This window comes from Heteronotia binoei, chromosome 15, assembly GCF_032191835.1.
Source record: "Heteronotia binoei isolate CCM8104 ecotype False Entrance Well chromosome 15, APGP_CSIRO_Hbin_v1, whole genome shotgun sequence".
Lineage (NCBI taxonomy): Eukaryota > Metazoa > Chordata > Lepidosauria > Squamata > Gekkonidae > Heteronotia > Heteronotia binoei.
In genome coordinates this window covers 7,174,860-7,195,191 of record NC_083237.1, presented here as the reverse complement: position 1 = coordinate 7,195,191, position 20,332 = coordinate 7,174,860, and the positions used below count along the sequence as shown (strand labels likewise).

General features: G+C 41.8%; 1 protein-coding gene across 1 annotated transcript in view; it reads left to right on the top strand.

Moving 5' to 3' along the window:
- The window catches only part of RNF212B (ring finger protein 212B), a 36,618-nt gene extending 18,733 nt beyond the window's left edge, over positions 1-17,885 (top strand). The window contains exons 4-15 of the mRNA XM_060256516.1: positions 10,393-10,467; positions 12,275-12,390; positions 13,389-13,452; positions 13,632-13,660; positions 13,861-13,907; positions 14,244-14,286; positions 14,756-14,813; positions 14,918-14,978; positions 16,655-16,876; positions 17,087-17,148; positions 17,240-17,280; positions 17,781-17,885. Coding sequence (XP_060112499.1) covers positions 10,393-10,467; positions 12,275-12,390; positions 13,389-13,452; positions 13,632-13,660; positions 13,861-13,907; positions 14,244-14,286; positions 14,756-14,813; positions 14,918-14,978; positions 16,655-16,876; positions 17,087-17,148; positions 17,240-17,280; positions 17,781-17,814 — 852 coding nt within the window. The 3' untranslated portion in view covers positions 17,815-17,885. The remainder of the gene's footprint in view (positions 1-10,392; positions 10,468-12,274; positions 12,391-13,388; positions 13,453-13,631; positions 13,661-13,860; positions 13,908-14,243; positions 14,287-14,755; positions 14,814-14,917; positions 14,979-16,654; positions 16,877-17,086; positions 17,149-17,239; positions 17,281-17,780) is intronic.
- The last annotated feature ends 2,447 nt before the right edge of the window (positions 17,886-20,332 follow it).

The following is a 20,332-nucleotide window of genomic DNA, read 5'->3' as shown; positions in this document are numbered from 1 at the left end:
GTTTTGGGAAAGACAGGATAGAAATGTAAAGTTATAAATAAATAATTGCTTTGCTTTGTTACCTGCACAGTGGTTGTTTCCAAGAGTAATCCAGGGTGTTGGTGTTGATTTTTAAGGGCCTGGAAAGTTTGAGACTAGGGTACTTGAATGACCACTTCTGCCTTTATCTGATTATGACTTAGTCTGTTCTGTGGGCTGTCAATGAGGAAGGCACATGAAGTGGGGCATTTTTGGTGGTAGCTCCCACTTTATGAAACTTCCTGCCTCAGGAAACACCCACTGTGCACCCTCATTTTTGTTCTTTTGAAAAGGAAGCACAAAAATTTATTGTAAACACACCTTGCCTAGTTTTAGAAGAAAAGCTGTGACTGTTAATGGGGGAGGCCCTGCTATTTGTTATAGGATTTCATGAAAAGTATTAATAATTTGAAGAGCACTTTTAATTTGCAAACTGCTTTTTAGGAATTAATTCTAGCAAAATTTGATAATTATTTACTTGCACATTGTATGCTAGAAACTAAAGCTGAGGCACAGGGGTTAGCCAAGATCCACTCAGTCTGTACTGTAAAGGAATTTGAACTCAGATCTCTCAAATGTGGTGTAATGGTTAGAGTGTCAGACTAGGACCTGGGAGATCCAAGTCCAAATCTCCATTCTGCAATGGACGTTTCCTGGGTGACTTTGGGTCAGTCCCACACTCTCAGCCTAACCTACCTCCAAGGTGTTACCCTAATTGGTCTAATTAATAGATTGATGGGAATTAGCTAGCAAGCTAGCAAGAGGCGGGTAACATGGGAATCTCCATCTTTGTATATGGGAGTTCTTCCCAGAGAACTCTCAGATAAACCAGAGTGATGTTCAACTGATAGTATTTTTACTGAAATATGATAGATAGATGATAGATAGATGATAGATAGATAGATAGATAGATAGATAGATAGATAGATAGATAGATAGCATTGGAAAAAGTCCAGAAAAGGGCAAATAGAATGATTAAAGGTTTGGAACACTTTCCCTATGAAGAAAGGTTAAAATGCTGGGGGCTCTTTAGCTTAGAGAAACGTCGACTGCGGGGTGACATGATAGAGGTTTACAAGATTATGCATGGGATAGAGAAAGAAGTCCTTTTCTCCCTTTCTCTCAATACAAGAACTCGTGGGCATTCAATGAAATTGCTGAGCAGTCAGGTTAAAAATGGTTAAAAGGAAGTACTTCTTCACCCAAAGGGTGATTAACGTGTGGTATTCACTGCCACAGGAGGTGGCGGCAGCTACAAGCATAGCCAGCTTCAAGAGGGGATTGGATAAAAATATGGAGCAGAGGTTCATCAGTGGCTACATAATAGAGGTTTACAAGATTATGCATGGGATGGAGAAAGTAGAGAAAGAAGTCCTTTTCTCCCTTTCTCTCAATACAAGAACTCGTGGGCATTCAATGAAATTGCTGAGCAGTCAGGTTAAAAATGGTTAAAAGGAAGTACTTCTTCACCCAAAGGGTGATTAACGTGTGGTATTCACTGCCACAGGAGGTGGCGGCGGCTACAAGCATAGCCAGCTGGGATTGGATAAAAATATGGAGCAGAGGTTCATCAGTGGCTATTAGCCACAGTGCGTGTGTGTGTGTATTTTGGCCACCGTGTGATACAGAGTGTTGGACTGGATGGGCTATTGGCCTGATCCAACATGGCTTCTCTTATGTTCTTAAAGGGTAAAAGCATACACACACAAGGCATACTATAAACACACAAACAAGAGCTAACTATGGGAATAAATGTTGTAGAAGGGAAATAGTGGTTTTAGGATAGGCTATATTTACCGGTCTTGAAGATTCAGGCCAAAAGCCTGAACAAATTGTTCATGGTTTTCCAAAAGGGAGATCAAAGTATTGAGTGGCCCTTGATAGCCTTCCTGGAGCTAGGATATGGCAGTTGATGTTAGGGGTCCCAAATCCCCCGGTAGGCCTGGAGACTCCCGATTTGGAGCCTCCTCCCCCCGCTGGCCATAAAAGGGAAAGCGGGGGGGGGGAGGGGAGGAGGAGAACGGCAGCCCTTCGCACCCAGCCCCGATCGCAGCAGCCAGAGCTCTTCCGTTTTCTCAGGCTGCTTCCCGCCCCCAGTCAGCTGGCCGGTGAAGGGAGGGGAGCCCAGCCACGCCCCCAAAGGACCATGTGCCTTTGCACCTCCGGAGGTGAGTGAGTTCTGTCTCCTGCATCAGATTTCCCAGAAAGGGGGGGGCGGGGGGGAGGGGGGTGGAGAGGGAAACGTCTTCTCATAGGGTATAATGGGGAATTGATCTGGAGGTTTCAGGGGCTCTGGGGGAGCTGTTTTTTGAGGTAGAGGCACCAAATTTTCAATATAGTATCTAGTGCCTCTCCCCAAAGTATCCCCCAAATTTCAAAACGATTGGACCAGGGGGTCCAATTCTATGAGCCCCAAAAGAAGGTGCCCTTATCCTTCATTATTTCCTATGGAAGGAAGACATTTAAAAAGGTGTGCTGTCCCTTTAAATGTGATGGCCAGAACTCTCTTGGAGTTCAATTATGCTTGTCACACTCTTGTTCCTGGCTCCGCCCCAAAGTCTCCTGGCTCCACCCCCAAAGTCTCCTGGCTCCACCCCCAAAGTCCCCAGATATTTCTTGAATTGGACTTGGCAACCCTAGTTGATGTGCATTATGCAGGATTCATGGTGCTATAAATTCCAGGTGCTATGGATATGCTAACAGAGGTGTGGGCGCCAAGAGGGGAAGCCAGTACCAGGGATGAAAGAGGTACCTTCAAAGCGGGGTGTTGTTTTCCTGAGAAATCCATTGTTATGAAATATGCATTGCCTTTAGGTGGGAGAGACTTGTTTGCAATTCAGTTCCTGAATTCACTTCCAGATAGTTTTTCCCAGGCTCGTTTTCTGCGTAGCATTCCTTGTTGGGTCATTTTTAGGCCAGGCAGTATGTTAGATTTAATGTCTATCTGGGAGGGATTTTATATGAAGGGTGTCTGGGCTTGCTTTCTTTCTGGGTGCCAACTACTCAACTTTAGGAGAGAGTTGACTGCTAACACAGGGTTGTTGTAAGGATAAAAGGGAGAAGTGGAGAATGTTGTAAGCTGCTTTGGGTCCCCATGGGCAAGAAAGGCAGGGTATTATCAGGGCTTTTTTTGAGCAGGAACACACAGGAATGCAGTTCTGGCTAGCTTGGTGTCAGGGGTGTGTGGCCTAATATGCAAATGTGTTCCTGCTGGACGTTTTCTTCAAGAAAGCCCTGTGTGAAACAATGGTGACATCAGGGGATATGGCCCAATATGCAAATGAGTTCCTACTGGGCTTTTTCTACAAAAAAAGCCCGGGTATTATATTTATCTATTGTACTGCCGTCGCGAAAAATTGTAAGATGAGTAACATCGAGACTGTAGCACCAAACTAATTTGTTGGAACTGAATTTGATGGTTTTAGTTAGATGGTTTTTTTTTTTTTTTTTTTCAATGTTAGCAGGTTTTATTGAACATTTCATAATTACATTGAACATTTCATAATTACATTTACAGGTAATTCAGAAAGAACAGATTCTTGTCCTGCCATTTCTTCCCCCTGTCCCCCCCCCCACCCCCAAGGAGCATCTAGGTAATATCTTACACAATTTTTATTTCTTATCTATCTAATATATTTATCCATTGATATTTATCCATTGATATAACTTATTCCAAGTCTTTCTTGATTCTTGTAAATTGCCTCCTCTTAATCTAACCGTAAGGTTATCCATTTCTGCAGCCTCTAGCATTCTCTGCACAAATTCATCTCTGGTTGGTATTTGAAAATTTTTCCAGTACTTAGCGTAAAGAATTCTGGCAGTAGTGATTATATGTAGTAAAAGTTTTTTGTCATGTTTGGTTAAATTCCCTTTACATACATTTAGTAGGTACAGCTCTGGTGTATGGCAAATGTTGATTTTTAATATTTTCTGTGTCCAGGTGTTTACTAAGGCCCAGTATTTTTTTGCTATTTCACAGTTCCACCATATGTGGTATAAAGATCCCTTCACCTTTTTACATTTCCAGCAAGCGTTAGAATAATTGGGATATATCTTGCTTAATCTTTCTGGTGTTAGATACCACCTGTGTGCCATCTTATAGATGTTTTCTTTATAGAGGGCCGATCTTGTCAACTTTAAGTTTTGAGACCAAATTTTCTCCCAATATTCTAACTCAACACTGTATCCAAAATCACGTTGCCACTTGATCCAACTTTCCTTTACAACTTCTCCCATCAGTTTAATTTCTAATAGCCACTTATATAATCTGGAGATAAGCTTTTGTCTGCCCTCTATTATGTTATCAAATTCCGCGTTTGTTTTAGTAAAACCCTTTTCTTTGTCTCGCCCATATTTCGATTTAGTTTGATTTACGAGCCACCAGTCCAGTTTAATATTTTCATTCAATATCAAATTACAGTCCGCATCTAGTAAATTTCTGTAGTTGGGATTGGCACCCCAGTCATATAAATTTGGATGACAAGAGGCCTCTACTGGGGATAGCCATAAAGGCGTCTTAGGGTAAATCATACTTTTGTACTCTATCCAGACTTTATATAATGATTTTCTAATTTCATGTCTATGAAATATATTATCTCTGTTAGGAGGAGTGTACCACAAATAATGATGCCAGCCTCTGCTTAGTCCGGTGCCCTCTAATATCAATAATCTCTTATTTTCTAATGTAAACCACTCTGCTATCCATGTCAGGCAACATGCCTTGTAATATAAATTCCAATCGGGCAGGCCGAAGCCTCCCCTGGAGATGCTGTCTTGCAGTATTTTTAATTTTATTCGGGGCTTTTTATTTTGCCATATGTATGCAGTAATGAGCTTATTTAGTTGGACGAAGAAGGATTGCGATAGAATAATCGGTATTGTTTGGAACAGGTATAGAACTTTTGGTAAGATGGTCATTTTAATCGTCGCTATTCTACCAAGCAATGAGATCTGTAAGTCTTTCCATCTATTTAAATCCGTTTGGATTTCTGTAAGGATTTTATCGTAATTATCCCTTTGGAGGGTTTTTAAGTCATTAGAAAAGTGGACTCCCAAATATTTTATTTTCTTCTCATAACAAAATCCTGATTTCTTTTCCAGCAGTTCAATCTCTTCTTTAGTCATATTCTGTACCAGGAATTTTGATTTCTGAAAGTTGACTTTAAATCCAGAACTTTCCCCATATTCTTCCAAAATTTTCATCAGATATTCAATTGAAGTTATTGGGTCTTCAAGTGTGAGGAGTAAATCGTCTGCGTACGCCCGAACCTTGTACCTTTCTCCCTTGATGTTGGCCCCTTGGACTGCATCTTCCTCTCTTATTTTTATTAGTAATAGTTCCAGGGTAAGTATGAATAGTAAAGGGGACAATGGGCATCCCTGCCTTGTCCCCCGTTCTATTTTAATCGGATCTGACAAGTTCCCATTAATATTCACTCTTGCAACTTGGTTGGAATAGATAGCTCGAATTAATTTGATGAAATTCGGACCGCACCCGATGGCCTGGGTAGACTTTACGATAAAGTTCCAATTTACATTATCGAACGCTTTTTCAGCGTCAAGTGCAATTCCGGCGAATTGCTTCCCTGGATGTAATCGATAATATTCTAATATGTCTATAAAAAATCTTGTATTTTGCCGTATTGTTCTGTTGGGGACAAATCCCGTTTGGTCTTCATTAATAACTGTGTAAACAACCTTCTTCATCCTGTTAGCCAGGATTGTTGCGAAAATCTTGTAGTCTGAGTTCAAAAGTGAAATCGGTCTATAATTACGTATGTCCATCGGGTCCAGATCTCTCTTATGAATTAATGATATCAACGCCTCATTCCATGAGGGGGGAAGTTTGGCAGATTCCTGGATCTCCTCTATCAAATGTTTATAAGGGATGAGTAGGTTCTCTTCAAAGGTTTTGAAGGCTTCAATGGGTAAACCATCAGGTCCAGGAGCTTTATTGGGTTTCTGCATTTTCCATGCCTCAGTTATTTCATGCATTGTGATATTGCTTTCCAAGTCCTTACAATGGTCTTCTGATATGCTTTTAATCCGGAGCTTACTGATAAATTCTTCCTGGGTCTGAGGTGCGATCTCTTGTCTTTTATATAGGTTTTGATAAAATTTTTGAACAATTCCATTTATTTGGGCTTTTTCGGTTACTTCTTCATTGTCTTCATTTCTAAGCACTCTTATGGCCTTCTTCTCCCTTTCTTTTCTTAGTTTGTATGCCAGCCATCTACTCGGTTTGTTGGCGTTCTCAAAGTAATTTTGTCTGGCCCATGTTATTTTCTTCTCAAGTTCATCCATTAATAACAGATTTATTTCATGTTGAGTCTTATATATTTTGACTATTATTTCTTTAGAACTTTTATTTTTTTGTTGTTTTTCCAAATTTCCCAGCTCAGCCACTAAATCCTTATATGCTTTCATCCGTTCTTTTTTCCTTTTGGTTGTATAACTGATTGCGATGCCTCTAAAGAAGGCCTTGAACGCGTCCCAAACAATTTGTATTGAGGTGTCCTTTTTTAAGTTGCAATCAAAAAACATCTTGATATCCTTTTTTGCTTTCTCTACGAATGCTTCTTCTTTTAAGATTTGTGTATTAAGAGTCCAGCGGGGTTTATTAACTGAATCTTTCAGTATAATCTGTATGGGATTGTGGTCAGCATAAGATCTGGGATTGATGTTCGCTGCAATAACCGACCATCCTAGTGAAGCAGATAGCCAACACATGTCCAGCCTAGACCAACTGTTATGTACATGGGAGAAGTAAGTAAAGTCAGTTGTTTGGGGATTTTTCATCCTCCATACATCGATCAAGTTGTATTCATCAGCAAGCTTAAAGAAGGATTTCGGGAGTTGAGTTCGAGTTTTCCTCCCCTTGGTGTTCACATATTTCTTATCTTTATCAATGTCTAGTATAGCATTGTAATCACCAACAATACACAAGTTCTGTAAATTACAGTTTATTAGTTTTTCATGTAGCTTAGCAAAGAATTTTCCTTGATTATTATTCGGGGCATATATGTTAACCAAAGTTATTTTTTTCCCATTTAGTTCCAATTCGATCATTATAATTCTACCAGCTTCGTCTTTAAATAACAATTTAGCTGGTATTGATTCTTTGACGTAAATGGCTACACCTCTTTTCTTCTTTAAATCACATGAATAATAGAGTTGGCCTAATTTTTTGTTTTGGAGATATTTTGTGTCGCCATCTTTTATGTGAGTCTCTTGTAAGCATATTATTTGAGCCCCAGTCTTCTGTAGTTGTAAAAACAGTCTTTTCCTCTTCTTTGGTTCGTTAAGGCCATTTATATTCACTGAAAAAATCTGAACTCCGGGTTTTGTCATCATTTCACCGGTTTTTTGTATCTTTTTTGGGTTTGTGATCTTGTCTTTATTCTTTCTTTTCCCTTCTCCCGCTGGTCTCTTCCTTCCTGTCCTTTGTACTCCTCCTCTTCTTCTTCTTCTTCTCTATCTTCCGTTGAGTCAGAATCTTGGGTTTTTCCTTCTATCTGTCTCCTCCAGAAGTCTTCCGCTTTTTCAACTGATGTTATGTTATATCTGTTGGATTGATACATGAAGAAGAGTCCTTCTGGAATTAACCATTTATATTGTATTGATTGTTTCATGAGCCAGCTAGTCAGTTTTTTGTATCCAAATCTTCTTTTTCTTGTAGACCAAGGGATGTCTCTTAAAACTTTAATTTCTTTTCCCTCCCAAATCAAGGGTTTTCTTTTAATTGTGCTTAAAATATTTTCACATATCACAGTACGAATGAATTTAACTTGGATTTCTCTAGGCAAATTTAATTTTCTGGTGTACGCCGAAGAGACTCTTCTGGCCCACTCGATTTCTGATCTGCCTTGCTTCAAAAATTCTTGTTCCTCTTCTGAATTTAACAAATCGACAATCTTGTTCTCTACATTCTCATCTTTTTCCTCAGGAAAGTTTTGGAATCTAAGAATATACGCAGATTTTTCCATTTCGAGTCTGGCGACTCTGTTTTCTAACTCGGACATGCTGGCCTTATTTTCTTGTATGTCTGCAGAGGTGATTTCTTCTTGATCTTGGAGATCCCTAACTTTAGCTGAAAGTTCGTGCATTTGTTGGGTATTAACTAGTAACTGTTTCTGAAATTCCACAACCTGCTCATTAGTTTTCTTGATCTCAGTTAACAATTGTGTCTTAACTTCTTCCAACGCTTCTTGATTCTGTTTGAATCCGGCCGTCATTATATTTTGGAGCTTTTCTATTGGATCTTGGTTACCTATAAATGTTCCAACTTTACTCCCCCCTGGGGGGGTAGCTTGACCGAGTTTTTTAATTTTTGTTTCCATTTCTAATCTCCCCTCTTAATAGTTTCCCAATGAACTACTTTGGGGATAAATCTAAAACAGAGCACCTGAAACCTCTAGATTGGTATAAACTTTATCTTCTGCACACCTAGTCTATAATCTATTGGGTTTTTGGCGTCTGAGCTTGCCCTGGCACCAATAATTACCAGTAATCACTCCTCAAACTTCAGATTCCAAGCAACTCAGAGAGAGCAAGTTAATATCAATAATAGCAGACTCAGCCACAATAATAACAATCTCAACCACAATGATCCATAGTCAATAATCAATAATCAGTAGATATCGATCAATAATCAGTCAATAATCAATAGATATCAGTCAAGGCGTAGATCAATAAATCAATAAATCAGTTAGTTAATTAATCAGTCAACTCCTCAGATTGTTAATTAGTCCGTAAATTAATTTAGTCTAATTTGGCCCAGTTAATCAGCTACAGAACCCCAATTATTCAGCCCAGACAGTTCCCCTAACCTTATTGCTCAATATACACTCAATATATACTCAATGTAAAATGGAGATTCCCCCTCTTAACTTATATTCTTAATTACCTTAGATAAACAGATTATATATTCTGCAATATGTATCTTACTATAATGCCCAGTAGCCAATAATCACCAGTAGTCTAATTTTACAGTCCCTTTTCTTCTTTCTTCTTTCTTCTTTCTCCCCTGTCTTTCTTCCTTCTTCTTTTTACAAATCTTCTTTTCTTCTGATCTTCTTAAATCTTTCTTTTGTGTGAGCCGTCTTTAGCCACTCTTCAGGGAAGGTCCAGCCGCTAGATATAGCTAAAAACTGTCCCTTCCCCCTTTACACCATCTAAACTCTCCAACCGACTTTTTCCTGTCGCTTCTCTTACTTTTACAGCTCTTAATCCAGCTTTTCGTATTCCACTGTCTGCTGTGCCCTACTGAGTTCCTTCTTTCTCAGATCTCTCTCTGCCGACCGTCGCCATCTTAACTCTAAGACGGTGCCAGGGGGGGGGGGGGGTTTCTCTACCGTTCCAGTTTGTCGCATCCAAAGTCCATTTGTCAGCCCAATTATCGGCTAACAGTCTCCTGTACTTTTATTTTAAAGTTTCTGACAGGCTTACCAATTTTATAAGCGAGGTTCTACTCTTGGCTTTATTTATTAATCCCCCCTTCTTTCTTAAAGTCCCTGCCAAGCCCCGCGGCTTCCCACGAAATGGCGAGTCAGGAAGTTTTCTTCGGAACTTTCTGTTTCACTTCTCAAACAACCTCACAGTCACAAAAACCACCACCTTCGTTTCCAGCCCCCTCTTATCTGTTCAAGCATCTCTGTCAAAGTTATTAGGAATTATAGAGCAAATAAGGGGAGCCGCCGAACGTACCAAGCTTCACTGTCTCAGCCTCGGCAGCCGTCCGCTAGTGACACCCGGCTCTTTTCGCCAGCCGCGTCTCGGCTTTTCGCCTCCGTTCAGACTTGCTGCAGCGCTTGAAAGTTTTAGACTCCAATTCAACGAAAAAGATTTAAGTTCTTACTTCTTCGATATCTGTTTCGTTATCCAATTGGGCAAGAAGAAAAGTTGGAATTCGGAACCCTGTCTGCTCCTTCTCGGCGGCCCAGTTAGTCGCACCGGCGTTGGAAGGCTCCTGTCAGCGGGAAAGGCTGAGCTCTCGAGGGAAGCCTCCGCTTCCCCCCAGATCCTCTGCCGGCTCCTCAGACTGAGAAGCGTCCCCAGACGCTTCTATTAGGGGGTATACAACGAGGTATCCCCCAGGAAGCCTGCCAAAACAGGGTGTTCATCGGAGCTCCGTGAACAGACCCTGCTTCACAGCGCCATCTTGCCGACTTTAGTTAGTTAGATGGTTTTAATGTAATAGTATATATAAGTGAATTTTAATATGTAATATGCTGTGTAAACAGTGTGCTTTTATTATTGTAATGTTTGCATTTTATGTTATGCTATGTGAGCCACCCTGAGCCTGCTTCGGCGGGGAAGGCGGGTTACAAATTAAATATTATCTTTCTTGAATTTCTCTGTCTTTCTAACCCACAGATGAAACCAGAAGAAAAAAAGTTTTTCAGAAGCCCTGTTGAAATTGCACTGAAATACATTGCCAATATTTCTCAGGTAAGAATTACAAGCCTAGTATTCTTTTTGGCAGTACGTCATAAACTCTGAATTTGACCACGTGTGACTGCCAAAACAAGGGACAATACGAGGAAGGGAAAGTAAACAGGCCAGAGTTAAATTTGTAGAATTTCACAGTGAAAGAATGGCACATTAAGGGATGTTTAGAGGGGATTCAGAACTACTCAGATCCTGAACAGATCTCATGAAGGATCTGGGGAGGGACGGTGGCTCAGTGGTAGAGCATCTGCTTGGGAAGCAGAAGGTCCCAGATTCAATCCCTGGCATCTCCAAAAAAGGGTCCAGGCAAATAGGTGTGAAAAACCTCAGCTTGAGACCCTGGAGAGCCGCTGCCAGTCTGAGTAGACAATACTGACTTTGATGGACCGAGAGTCTGATTCAGTATAAGGCAGCTTCATATGTCCATATGTCCATGAACTCCAGAACTCCTAAACAGATCCTCCACTGCACCAAGTAATTCAGTTGACAGCCCAAGGAGCTAGGCATTTAATTGCTGGGAGTGAGTAAGATCAGTTAAGGAACTAGTTAATAGCCAATCTCAAAATAAATTAATAATCATGGTGGTCCCTCTTTGCCAACAGTGCAAATTAATTACAATAAGAAATTCTGATAAGAGAGACAGATAAATTCGGTTAATCATCAAAGAGAATTTCAGCAGAATCAGCAAGCACCTGAACATTAAAATCCACCAGAGGCTTTGGCAATCACTGAGCTAGAGAATTCCTTTGACCTAGAACTCTTGGAATTGTACTGATTTGTTGGGGGGGGGGGAGGTGAGGTGGGACATTTTATTAAAGTATTTCCATACTTATGGAGAGAATTTATAACAATTTTCTATACAGACAAAGTGGGGAAAGAACTACAACCAGAATAAAACACCAGTAAAATTATCCAATGAGTGTTCTCAGGGTGGGACGACAGACACAGTCATCAATAAAAGCCAGCAGGCCCATTCATTATAAAATTTTTGTTTAAATTAAGATGTTTTTAAAGAGGTGTATGTACCAAATCTCCTTGACTGGTACGGCCCAGGCTACCCCAATCTTTTCAAATCTTGGCTGCTAAGCAAGGTTGACCTTGGTTAGTACTTGAATGGGAGACCACCAAGAAAGTCCAGGGTTGCAGAAACAGGTGATGGCAAACTCCAGCTCTTGCCTTGAAAACCCTATGGGGTTGCCATAAGCCAGCTGTGACTTGACATAACTTTCCACCAGTATGTACCAAACCTGGCATGCCTCACTAGCAAATCGGTTCCATAACGGAGAGTCCGACAACATAAGACAGATGGCCACCAAGACAGACCTATCAGAAGATTCTCTGTTAAGGTGGGAAATCGTATGCTTCATTCTGCATGACTATGACTACTCTCTCCCCTCCCACTGTTTCCCTTATCTTCCAGCTCTCCTTATTTCTACATTTGATTAGATCTTTCTCCCATCCCACTTGAGGAGTTGGCTATCTAGATGACCTCATCAAATATCCCCGTTATCTCCTGCTCCTGTCCCTTTCTGACTTCTAATTGCATCTCCCCGGACATTATCTCCTCTCCATCACATAGTCAACTATCACTGACTCCATCACCTGGGTGGGGTAATCTCTAAATTGTTCCACCCTCTTGCAGGCCCCCAGTTTGTGACATCACAATCACTGAGTGGGAATTCCACCCAGAGTGGAAAGAGACTCATGAGCTGATCATCTCCCTAAGCAAGGAAATTTAACTATATAAGACCTGATGCTTCTACATTCTGCAGATGAATTGAGTGTATACTGTTGGTTCTCTTCCTAGGTGTGGACATTCCAGAAGGGCCAGATGGAGCTACTGGTCTCTTTCTACAAAAACAATGCTTCTAAAATGGAGGGAGCCCTGCAACAAGCTCATGAGAAACTAACTACTCAGGAAAAGTGAGGCATGCAGGTTGTCTTCACTTGAAAGGCAGAGTTAGGCAAGAAAGCACATTTGACTTTTTCACAGTTCACACATTTTTCATGTACATGAGTCCACCCAGTATCATGTCAATAAAGACACATGAAGTATCACGGAGTTCTCTATATAAATTTAAAGTTTATTTCAGTATTTCTCTTTGTCTTACAAACATGAGAAAGGAAAACCCTTCATTCCCCAGCCACCTCACAGGTGAAGTAGCATAATGAGGACAAAAGAAGAAGATACTGGATTTATATCCCGCCCTCAACAGAGCGGCTCACAATTTCCTTTACCTTCCTCCCCCACAACAGACACCCTGTGAGGTGGGTGGGGCTGGAGAGGGCTCTCCCAGCAGATGCCCTTTCAAGGACAACCTCTGTCAGAGCTATGGCTGACCCAAGGCCATTCCAGGAGGTGTAAGCGGAGGAGTGGGGAATCAAACAGAGAACAGCCAGTGAAAGTTAATTTATTTTCGGTTCTAAGAGTGCAACTGATGCTCTCTGTTGTGGACTGAGACACACCGGTTAGGAACAGAGCCGATCCTGCTTTAGAATATTACAATGAATGAGCTGTTTGGGGAGGGCAGCAATTACTCTTTTAACAATACTAGCACCCAGAGCTTTTTTGAGCAGGAACGCACTGGAATGCACTTCCAGCTGGCTTGGTTTATGGTGGGGCCTAATATGGAAATGAGTTCCCGCAGAGCTTTTTCTACAAAAAAAAAAGGTTCTGCTAACACCATACTCTTGCACCGTCCTGATTTTGTCCCCTGTGAAAACAGAGGTTGGAGCATGTTCTTTAGTTAAACAGATGGTTCGTGAGGCCCTGAAAGTAATCTCACTGTTGGCTGTCCATCATAATATTCCACAGTGGGGGACAAGCAGGTAAAGGCTGGCACTGAAGGAATATTAAGGGCACTGCCAACTGTTTGATCAAGCCACCTGTCTTGTGTCTCCCTCCCACTGTCACTGCTTAGGGAACTGGAGGCAATAAGAAAAGAGAATAAGGAACTGAAGAGGATGTACCTAAACTTCAGGAAGGTAGAAGCTGTTTGTTGGAAACAAAGCACTTTCCCTGACTGGATGCCTCATGCCCTCTGCTGGAAGAAAAGAGCCCTACTTGGTGGTGCATTTGTCTCTGTGGAGGAGGGGGAGTAACCATCCTTTCTGCAGATGTGCACCTAGGTCCACTCCACAACCGCTCTCTTTTCTCTCTGCAGGCTTCTCCAAGGTACCACCAGGGAAACCGGTCAGTTCATACGTTATACCCCTTTTGGCCATTCATTAGAAACTGCAGCACATGACATGCAGACAGTAGGGGCTGTTCACACCAGAACAGGGGGACTGGGTTGAGAACATAGGGTGACTGACCTAGGGGTGGGGGTAGGGGGGAAGGCAAGGATGTCTTGTACTCTGCAACTGAACACAATTCATTTTAATTTGCTACAGAAACAGTACCCCAAGGCCAGTTGCCGTCACCACCCCATCACAGTCAGGTAGGAAGATGACCCCGTTACATAAACCATGTAATTATTCTCTTAAATAATTATTCTGTGTGTCTTTAGGCAAATGAGCATGTGAGTACATATGTTATGACCCTACTGGTGCAGGATCAGATGTCCTCGCTTGAAAAGCAGAAAAGAATAGTTTGCATATCTGCATATGGGATACACACATATACCTCTCCAAAAGCCAGGGGAGATCTTTACTGCCGTTCCTCCCCTGTGGCTATGCAAGGCACTGCTTTACAATAATCCAGTCCAGAGGGTCTCTTTAATACTATGGATAAACTGATATGCAGTCTACAACAGTCCATATCTCATACTTTGCAGTTACACCGTGGCTTAGCTTCCAGCACTCCAGTGAAGTGGTCAGGTAGGTACACAAGGAAATTAATATTCTTTGGCTACACCCTTATAGTTTCACAGGGAGAAAGATGCAAATATATGGCTCTATCCTATTAAAAATTTAAGAGGGGGGGGGGGGAGAAATTTGAGTCAACACAGGAAGGAGCTGCTTTGTGCAATAATCGCCGATCATCATGGCTTCTTTTTGAGTACACCCAGCCGTAGTAGACTTCCTGCTGCAATCACTGCTGCTTTCTTTGTCCAATCCCTTAACAAAAGAACATGATCGGGACTCCCAAGTTATGCAAACTATCCCCTGCTTCCCTTAAACCACGTGGAATGTGCACAAATGATCTTCGTATGCTTTTATTCCAGTCAGAAAACTGGGATTTATAACTAGTGCTATAAGTTCCACTCTTACAAATCTAGATTTCTTCACAGACCTTGTTTATCCGTCCACCAATTACGGTTTGACGTTTTGTGCCTGTGCCCCACAGCCGCTCTTCTTCGACGGACTCTCTCCCCTCAAGAGTGACCCACCCGTCAGCTTTCCAAGTGAGTCCACACTTCACAACCCTTTTCCCTAGAAAGGAGACGGTGGGTATATCGCTTTGTTCTTTTAAGAAACTCATTGCGAGAAATCTCTCGTTTTTACCCAGCATGCTGCAGGAGCCGTCCAGATTACTCCCAGCATGATGACCCCAGCTGACTCCGGTATTGGTAAGGAATACTGGAAGCAAAATAACTCCTAAGTATCAGAACAAAATTAGGGTTTGTAGAATCTTTCGGGCTCAAGTGCTGTGTTCTACTGGAGAAAGTTTTCCTTCCAGACGTTTCGTTCTCAGCTGCGGAGAACATCCTCAGTGGCGTTGCAGCCGGAGCAGGCGCTCTGACCTTCTTGGCTGCTGTGCATTGTGTGACCTTCTTGGCTGCTCAATGCACAGCAGCCAAGAAGGTCAGAGCGCCTGCTCCCGCTGCAACGCCACTGAGGATGTTCTCCGCAGCTGAGAACGAAACGTCTGGAAGGAAAACTTTCTCCAGTAGAACACGGCACTTGAGCCCGAAAGATTCTACAAACCCTAATGATGTTACCAGCCGCGAAAACCTGAAATCTTTGATATCAGAACAAAGTTTGCGTCCAGTGGCACCATTAAGACCAACAAAGTTTTATTCAAAGTATAAGTTTTTGTGCACGCACACACACTTTTTCAGATACCATGAAATGGAAATTGCCAGGCCATATATATAGGTAGAGGGTGAGCAGTAAATTAGCATACAGTGTGGACTGGTATTTTTAGTTTCATTTAGAGTTGCCAATCCCCAGGCGGGGGCAGGGGATCCCCTGGTTTGGAAGCCTTCCCCCCGCTTCAGGGTCATCAGAAAGTGGGGGTAGGGGAGGGAAATGTCTGCTGGGAACTCTATTATTCCCTATGGAGACTGATTCCCATAGGGGATAATGGAGAATTGATCCACAGGTGTCTGGGGCTCTGAGGGGCTTGGTTTTTGATGCACCAAATTTTCCGTATAGCATTCAATGCCTCTCGCCAAAATGCACTCCAAGTTTCAAAAAGATCGGACCAGGGGGTCCAATTCTATGAGCCCCAAAAGAAGGTGCCCCTATCCTTCATTATTCCCTATGGAAGGAAGGCATTGAAAAAGGTGTGCAGTCCCTTGAAATGTGATGGCCGGAACTCCTTTTGGAGTTCAATTATGCTTGCCACACCCTTGCTCCACCCCCAATGTCTTCTGGCTCCACCCCCAAAGCCCCCAGGTATTTTTTGAATTAGACTTGGCAACCCTAGTTTCCTTGTATCTGAAGATGCGTGCGTGCCCACGAAAGCTTCTAGCTTGAATAAAAAGTGGTTGGCATTGGCCTTAAAGGTGCTACTGGACTCAAACTTTGGTCTGCTGCTTCAGACCAGCGTGGCTACCCACGGGAATCTAACCCATGTATTTTAGAACTGGGTGGGCAGCTGTGTTGCTCTGAAGCAGTAGAACAAATGAGTCCCATGGCACCTTTAAACCAACAAAAATACGTTAGCCTTTGCTGCAAGGTATACAAGTCTCCACAAGATGGCGCTAGAGCTGGGACTAAGTGAATGCAGGCTCTTGCTTGTAAATTTGGCAGCCAAGGAGCATAATTCAAGCTGGAACTTGAATTATTCACAGATGAAAAACACCAACTAATGCAAATTGTGCGTTCCACACACTGAACAGACCAGACTGATGTAATTTTCATTGTTCATTGCCTATTTCACTTTCCTATATGTCCTCTTGTCTACTCTCAGGTATAATAGCCTAAAAAGTTCTGTTCTTTTCAGCTACTCCTTCTCCAGCCTCTACTCAAAGCTTATTCCACAGGTGAGTTTTAAGGTGTGTGAGCTGTCACTTTCGAGATGCTGCCTTCACTATGAAAGAGACAATGTTGTACTCATTTCCACTAATAACCATCCCTTTTCTCCTTTCCTCATTACCATCCATCAGGGCTTCTTCCTCTACTCACACCCCTAGCTTGAATGTCTTTAACCTACAGCCCCCCTTGATGAGGCAAAGTCAGAATGCAAGCTACAATGGACAGCCACAGGAGACTCCAGCTGTCAGCTTTAACATATTCACTGGTGAGTGAAGGATACCCGGGCCGTCATACAAAACCACATCCCTCTGCCAGTTTTGTTGATCATGGCACACTACAATCATATCTTACAGCGGGACTTACAGCGGCAAAGGCAGTAGAAACTCCCAGGAATCCAGCCTTTACTTTAAATAACACACCATCCTACCCAGTTCCCACTATACGTTCACTGTTCCTTATTGACTTTGGCCCACAGACCACATGGAGAGGGCCCATATGCCAGAATATCACAGCACTGAGAGGCTGCAGCCCATGCAGGTGAGATGGAGGTGTGTGTATACATATATGGGTTACACAAAGCTCTTACTGAAGTATTTTAAATAATTGTATCCTCACTTTTCTTTCTCAGCTGAGATTCACTCCTCACTCTACCCCATTTTATCAGAGCAGGTAAGTGAATGCCTTGTATTTAAGGCCCCATCCCAGAATACTTCTCTGAAACATGAAGGGTTTTTTTCTTATAACCTGCATGATGGCAACACAAGGCAGGAAACTGGCTACTAATATAAATTCAGCCAGCTTTCACAAAAAAAAAAAAAGCTTGTAACGTTCAGGATACTTGCCAGGTTTATATAAATTGGTCATTTTTCTCTATAGATGAAAATATACATGCCAGATTTACAAAACAATATAATCGCATTATTGTAAGACTGACTTGCAAGTATTTTTGAACTTTGCAAGGTGTTTTGACAGTGCTATTCCCCTAATCTCTGGGCCAGAATAAAGCAGCCTAAAAATCAACTTCTATCTCTACCCAGAACTGAGCCCTTGCTTCTTATAGCGAAGAATCTCCTGTCCTTTGAAACGTTTTCATTTTGTTGAATGCAAGTGATTCATCATTGAATGGGCACCGTTGTTCTGTACACGTAGCTTGCTGTATTTTCTTCCAGGCCCCACTCAGCCAGCAGAGTCTACCAGCAATAATGGGGAGCACATCATGGCTTGCCAGCTCTCTCTAGTCTGCACTGGTGAATGTCCACACAAACTCTTAAATTTTAGAGATGGGAAAGCCATCCATTACCTGCAGCTATATTTCCTCAACTGTCTCTCTCCTTTTGTTCTCACTTCCATTCTGTTGGGAGAAATCTGTATGCATGGTGGACTTAGGTTCAGTGTTCATGATTCTTACCTAGACTCTATTACAGCATATTAAGGTTCCTAAAATGATCTTGTGCTAATTGTTCAGATTGCGGCAAGACCCCTTTCGTAAGGCAGCCAGTATCTTTCTGTCAGCGTCCAGAAACCACTAGCAACTCAGCAGATGCAAGTATTCCATCTATTTGACCCTTGTCCCGTAAGATGAAATGGCTTGACCTTAGGCAAAGTTGGTTCCAAGTGTAACTATGCAACATTTAACTCGCAAGGCAGCTGCTGGTGATCCTATTCTATCACTTGTTGAAGACCAATGTAGCAACAAAAAACTTCCCCCCCAAATGTATGGCTATTTATTAAGCAATTCCCATTCCAGTCTACTTCATTCACCTCCTTTGAGTACATTTGGAACAAGCTGCGGTCTCGTAACTGTTTCACAGGCTATTGCAGGTTGGTAGTTGTTTGTGTAGTTGGCTTAGAATTACCTAATTTTTCTTCTTGTTCTGGGAGAGATACATGTTTTGTTTTTATTTAGTTGAATTCTGTAAAAATTACTGGGAAAATTATTATTAAATCACTGAAAAATACAGATCAATCTGCCTTGTAGTCTCCCGCCTAATATACCTCCATATCCCAGGCTTAATCTTCAACATTATTCCTTATAAGTGATTACAGCTCTGAGGTTTCCCACTATCTTCTTTTCCCTCAGACCTTTTGGGAGATAATAAGCATGTATAATATTTCTTGAAGGTCTGGAATTGGAATAACAGACTCCAGAAGGAATCAATGCTTTCCCTTTTCTGTAACCCCTCCAATGAAGCAGATGGTCTCTGCAACTTTTCTCACCTTCGGTAAGGTGAAGTGGAACATTTCTGTCGGTTCATTGCATCAGGCAATTTGTATCAAATGGATATGATGAACACACTTGAAAAACACAGAAGAGAGGAGTTCAAGGGAAAACGGATGAATCAAGACAGAAATCAAGAGCACAGAAACAAGGAAAGGTGACATAAAGCAGACACTGATGAGAAACCTCAAGCGCAGAAGACCAAAGAGACAAAAACAACACAAAAACTGAAAGAGGAAGAGAATGAAAAAAGACAAAACAATGGATTAGGTCATGAAATATTCACATAAACTTATTTAAGCATTACTCTGTTCAATGCTTACTGAAAATTAAATCTCTATATTGGTCATTTTGGGAGGGTCACATTTAAAAATTACAGAAACAGAGGTCCATAAATAAAGTAACCCAATGAAAACCAAGCAGAGATGAACTGAAAGTTAGAGACATATGTGAGCTTAGTATGTCTCAGTTTCTCAAATTGGTTCCGTCTGCTAAGGGGCCTTGGATTGCAAAACCAAACGCAAAGTATTCATAATTCACACACAAACTGTATCTGCTAGGCTCTTGCCTCACTCAGCATAACAAAAAAATATTTAGTTATATGGGTTTAGTACCCTCCCTGATATTATTTATGAAGTTCACATTGCTCTGGACCTAAAAACAGATATAAAATGATACAGATATTTGGAAAGAAGGTATTTGAATCAAAGACTATACAGCTGTGGCACTGAAAGGAGTAACTCGGTTCTTGAAGCAGAAATGAAAGAATTAGCAGGAAGAAGGGAGACCAATGGTATGGGGGGGGGGGAGAAACCCTAGCTCTGAATGTTATTCTTAACATAAAGGAGACAATACCGAAGAAAAGAAGAACAGGATCCTACAGCAGGGATAGGCAACCTTTAACACGTATGTTGGACTGCCATTTTGCTCCAAACCCAGGGCCAGTTCTCTACCCAAACAACAAGGGAACCCCATAAGACTTCTACAGCACAACTGAGGCCTGGGAGAAGGTGAGCGGCATGGTTTATGCCATCTTCACCTAGGCTGGTGCAGGTGCTAGCCACGCCAAAGGCAAGCTTCTGAGGCACTAACATTGTCACTTGGCCTGCTCTCGACATGGATTGCCAAGAATCAACCTCATCTCTTCCCCTTCCTTGGTCATTTGCCAACACACCAACATCACAGATACCTGTTGCTTTTTTGCCAGCACTTGGGCCAAAAGAGTGCCTATTTCTGTTCCAGAGGCAGAAAAAAACATGGAATCTATTAAGTGCAGAAAATGATACAGAACCTACAAGTGCAATGAACATAAAAGTGGTCTAAAGAAAACTAGTCATTTTTTCAGATTCTAGAAAACTGCTGAAGAAGGGGCTACAGACTCTGAATCATGAAAATATGTTGGAACTCCCTTTTCCAACATTGTTTTGCGACTAGATCTGAGTGGAAGGGAAAGGACAATATTTTTACTGAACGTCTAGAGCTTAAAAGGAAGACACAAAATTC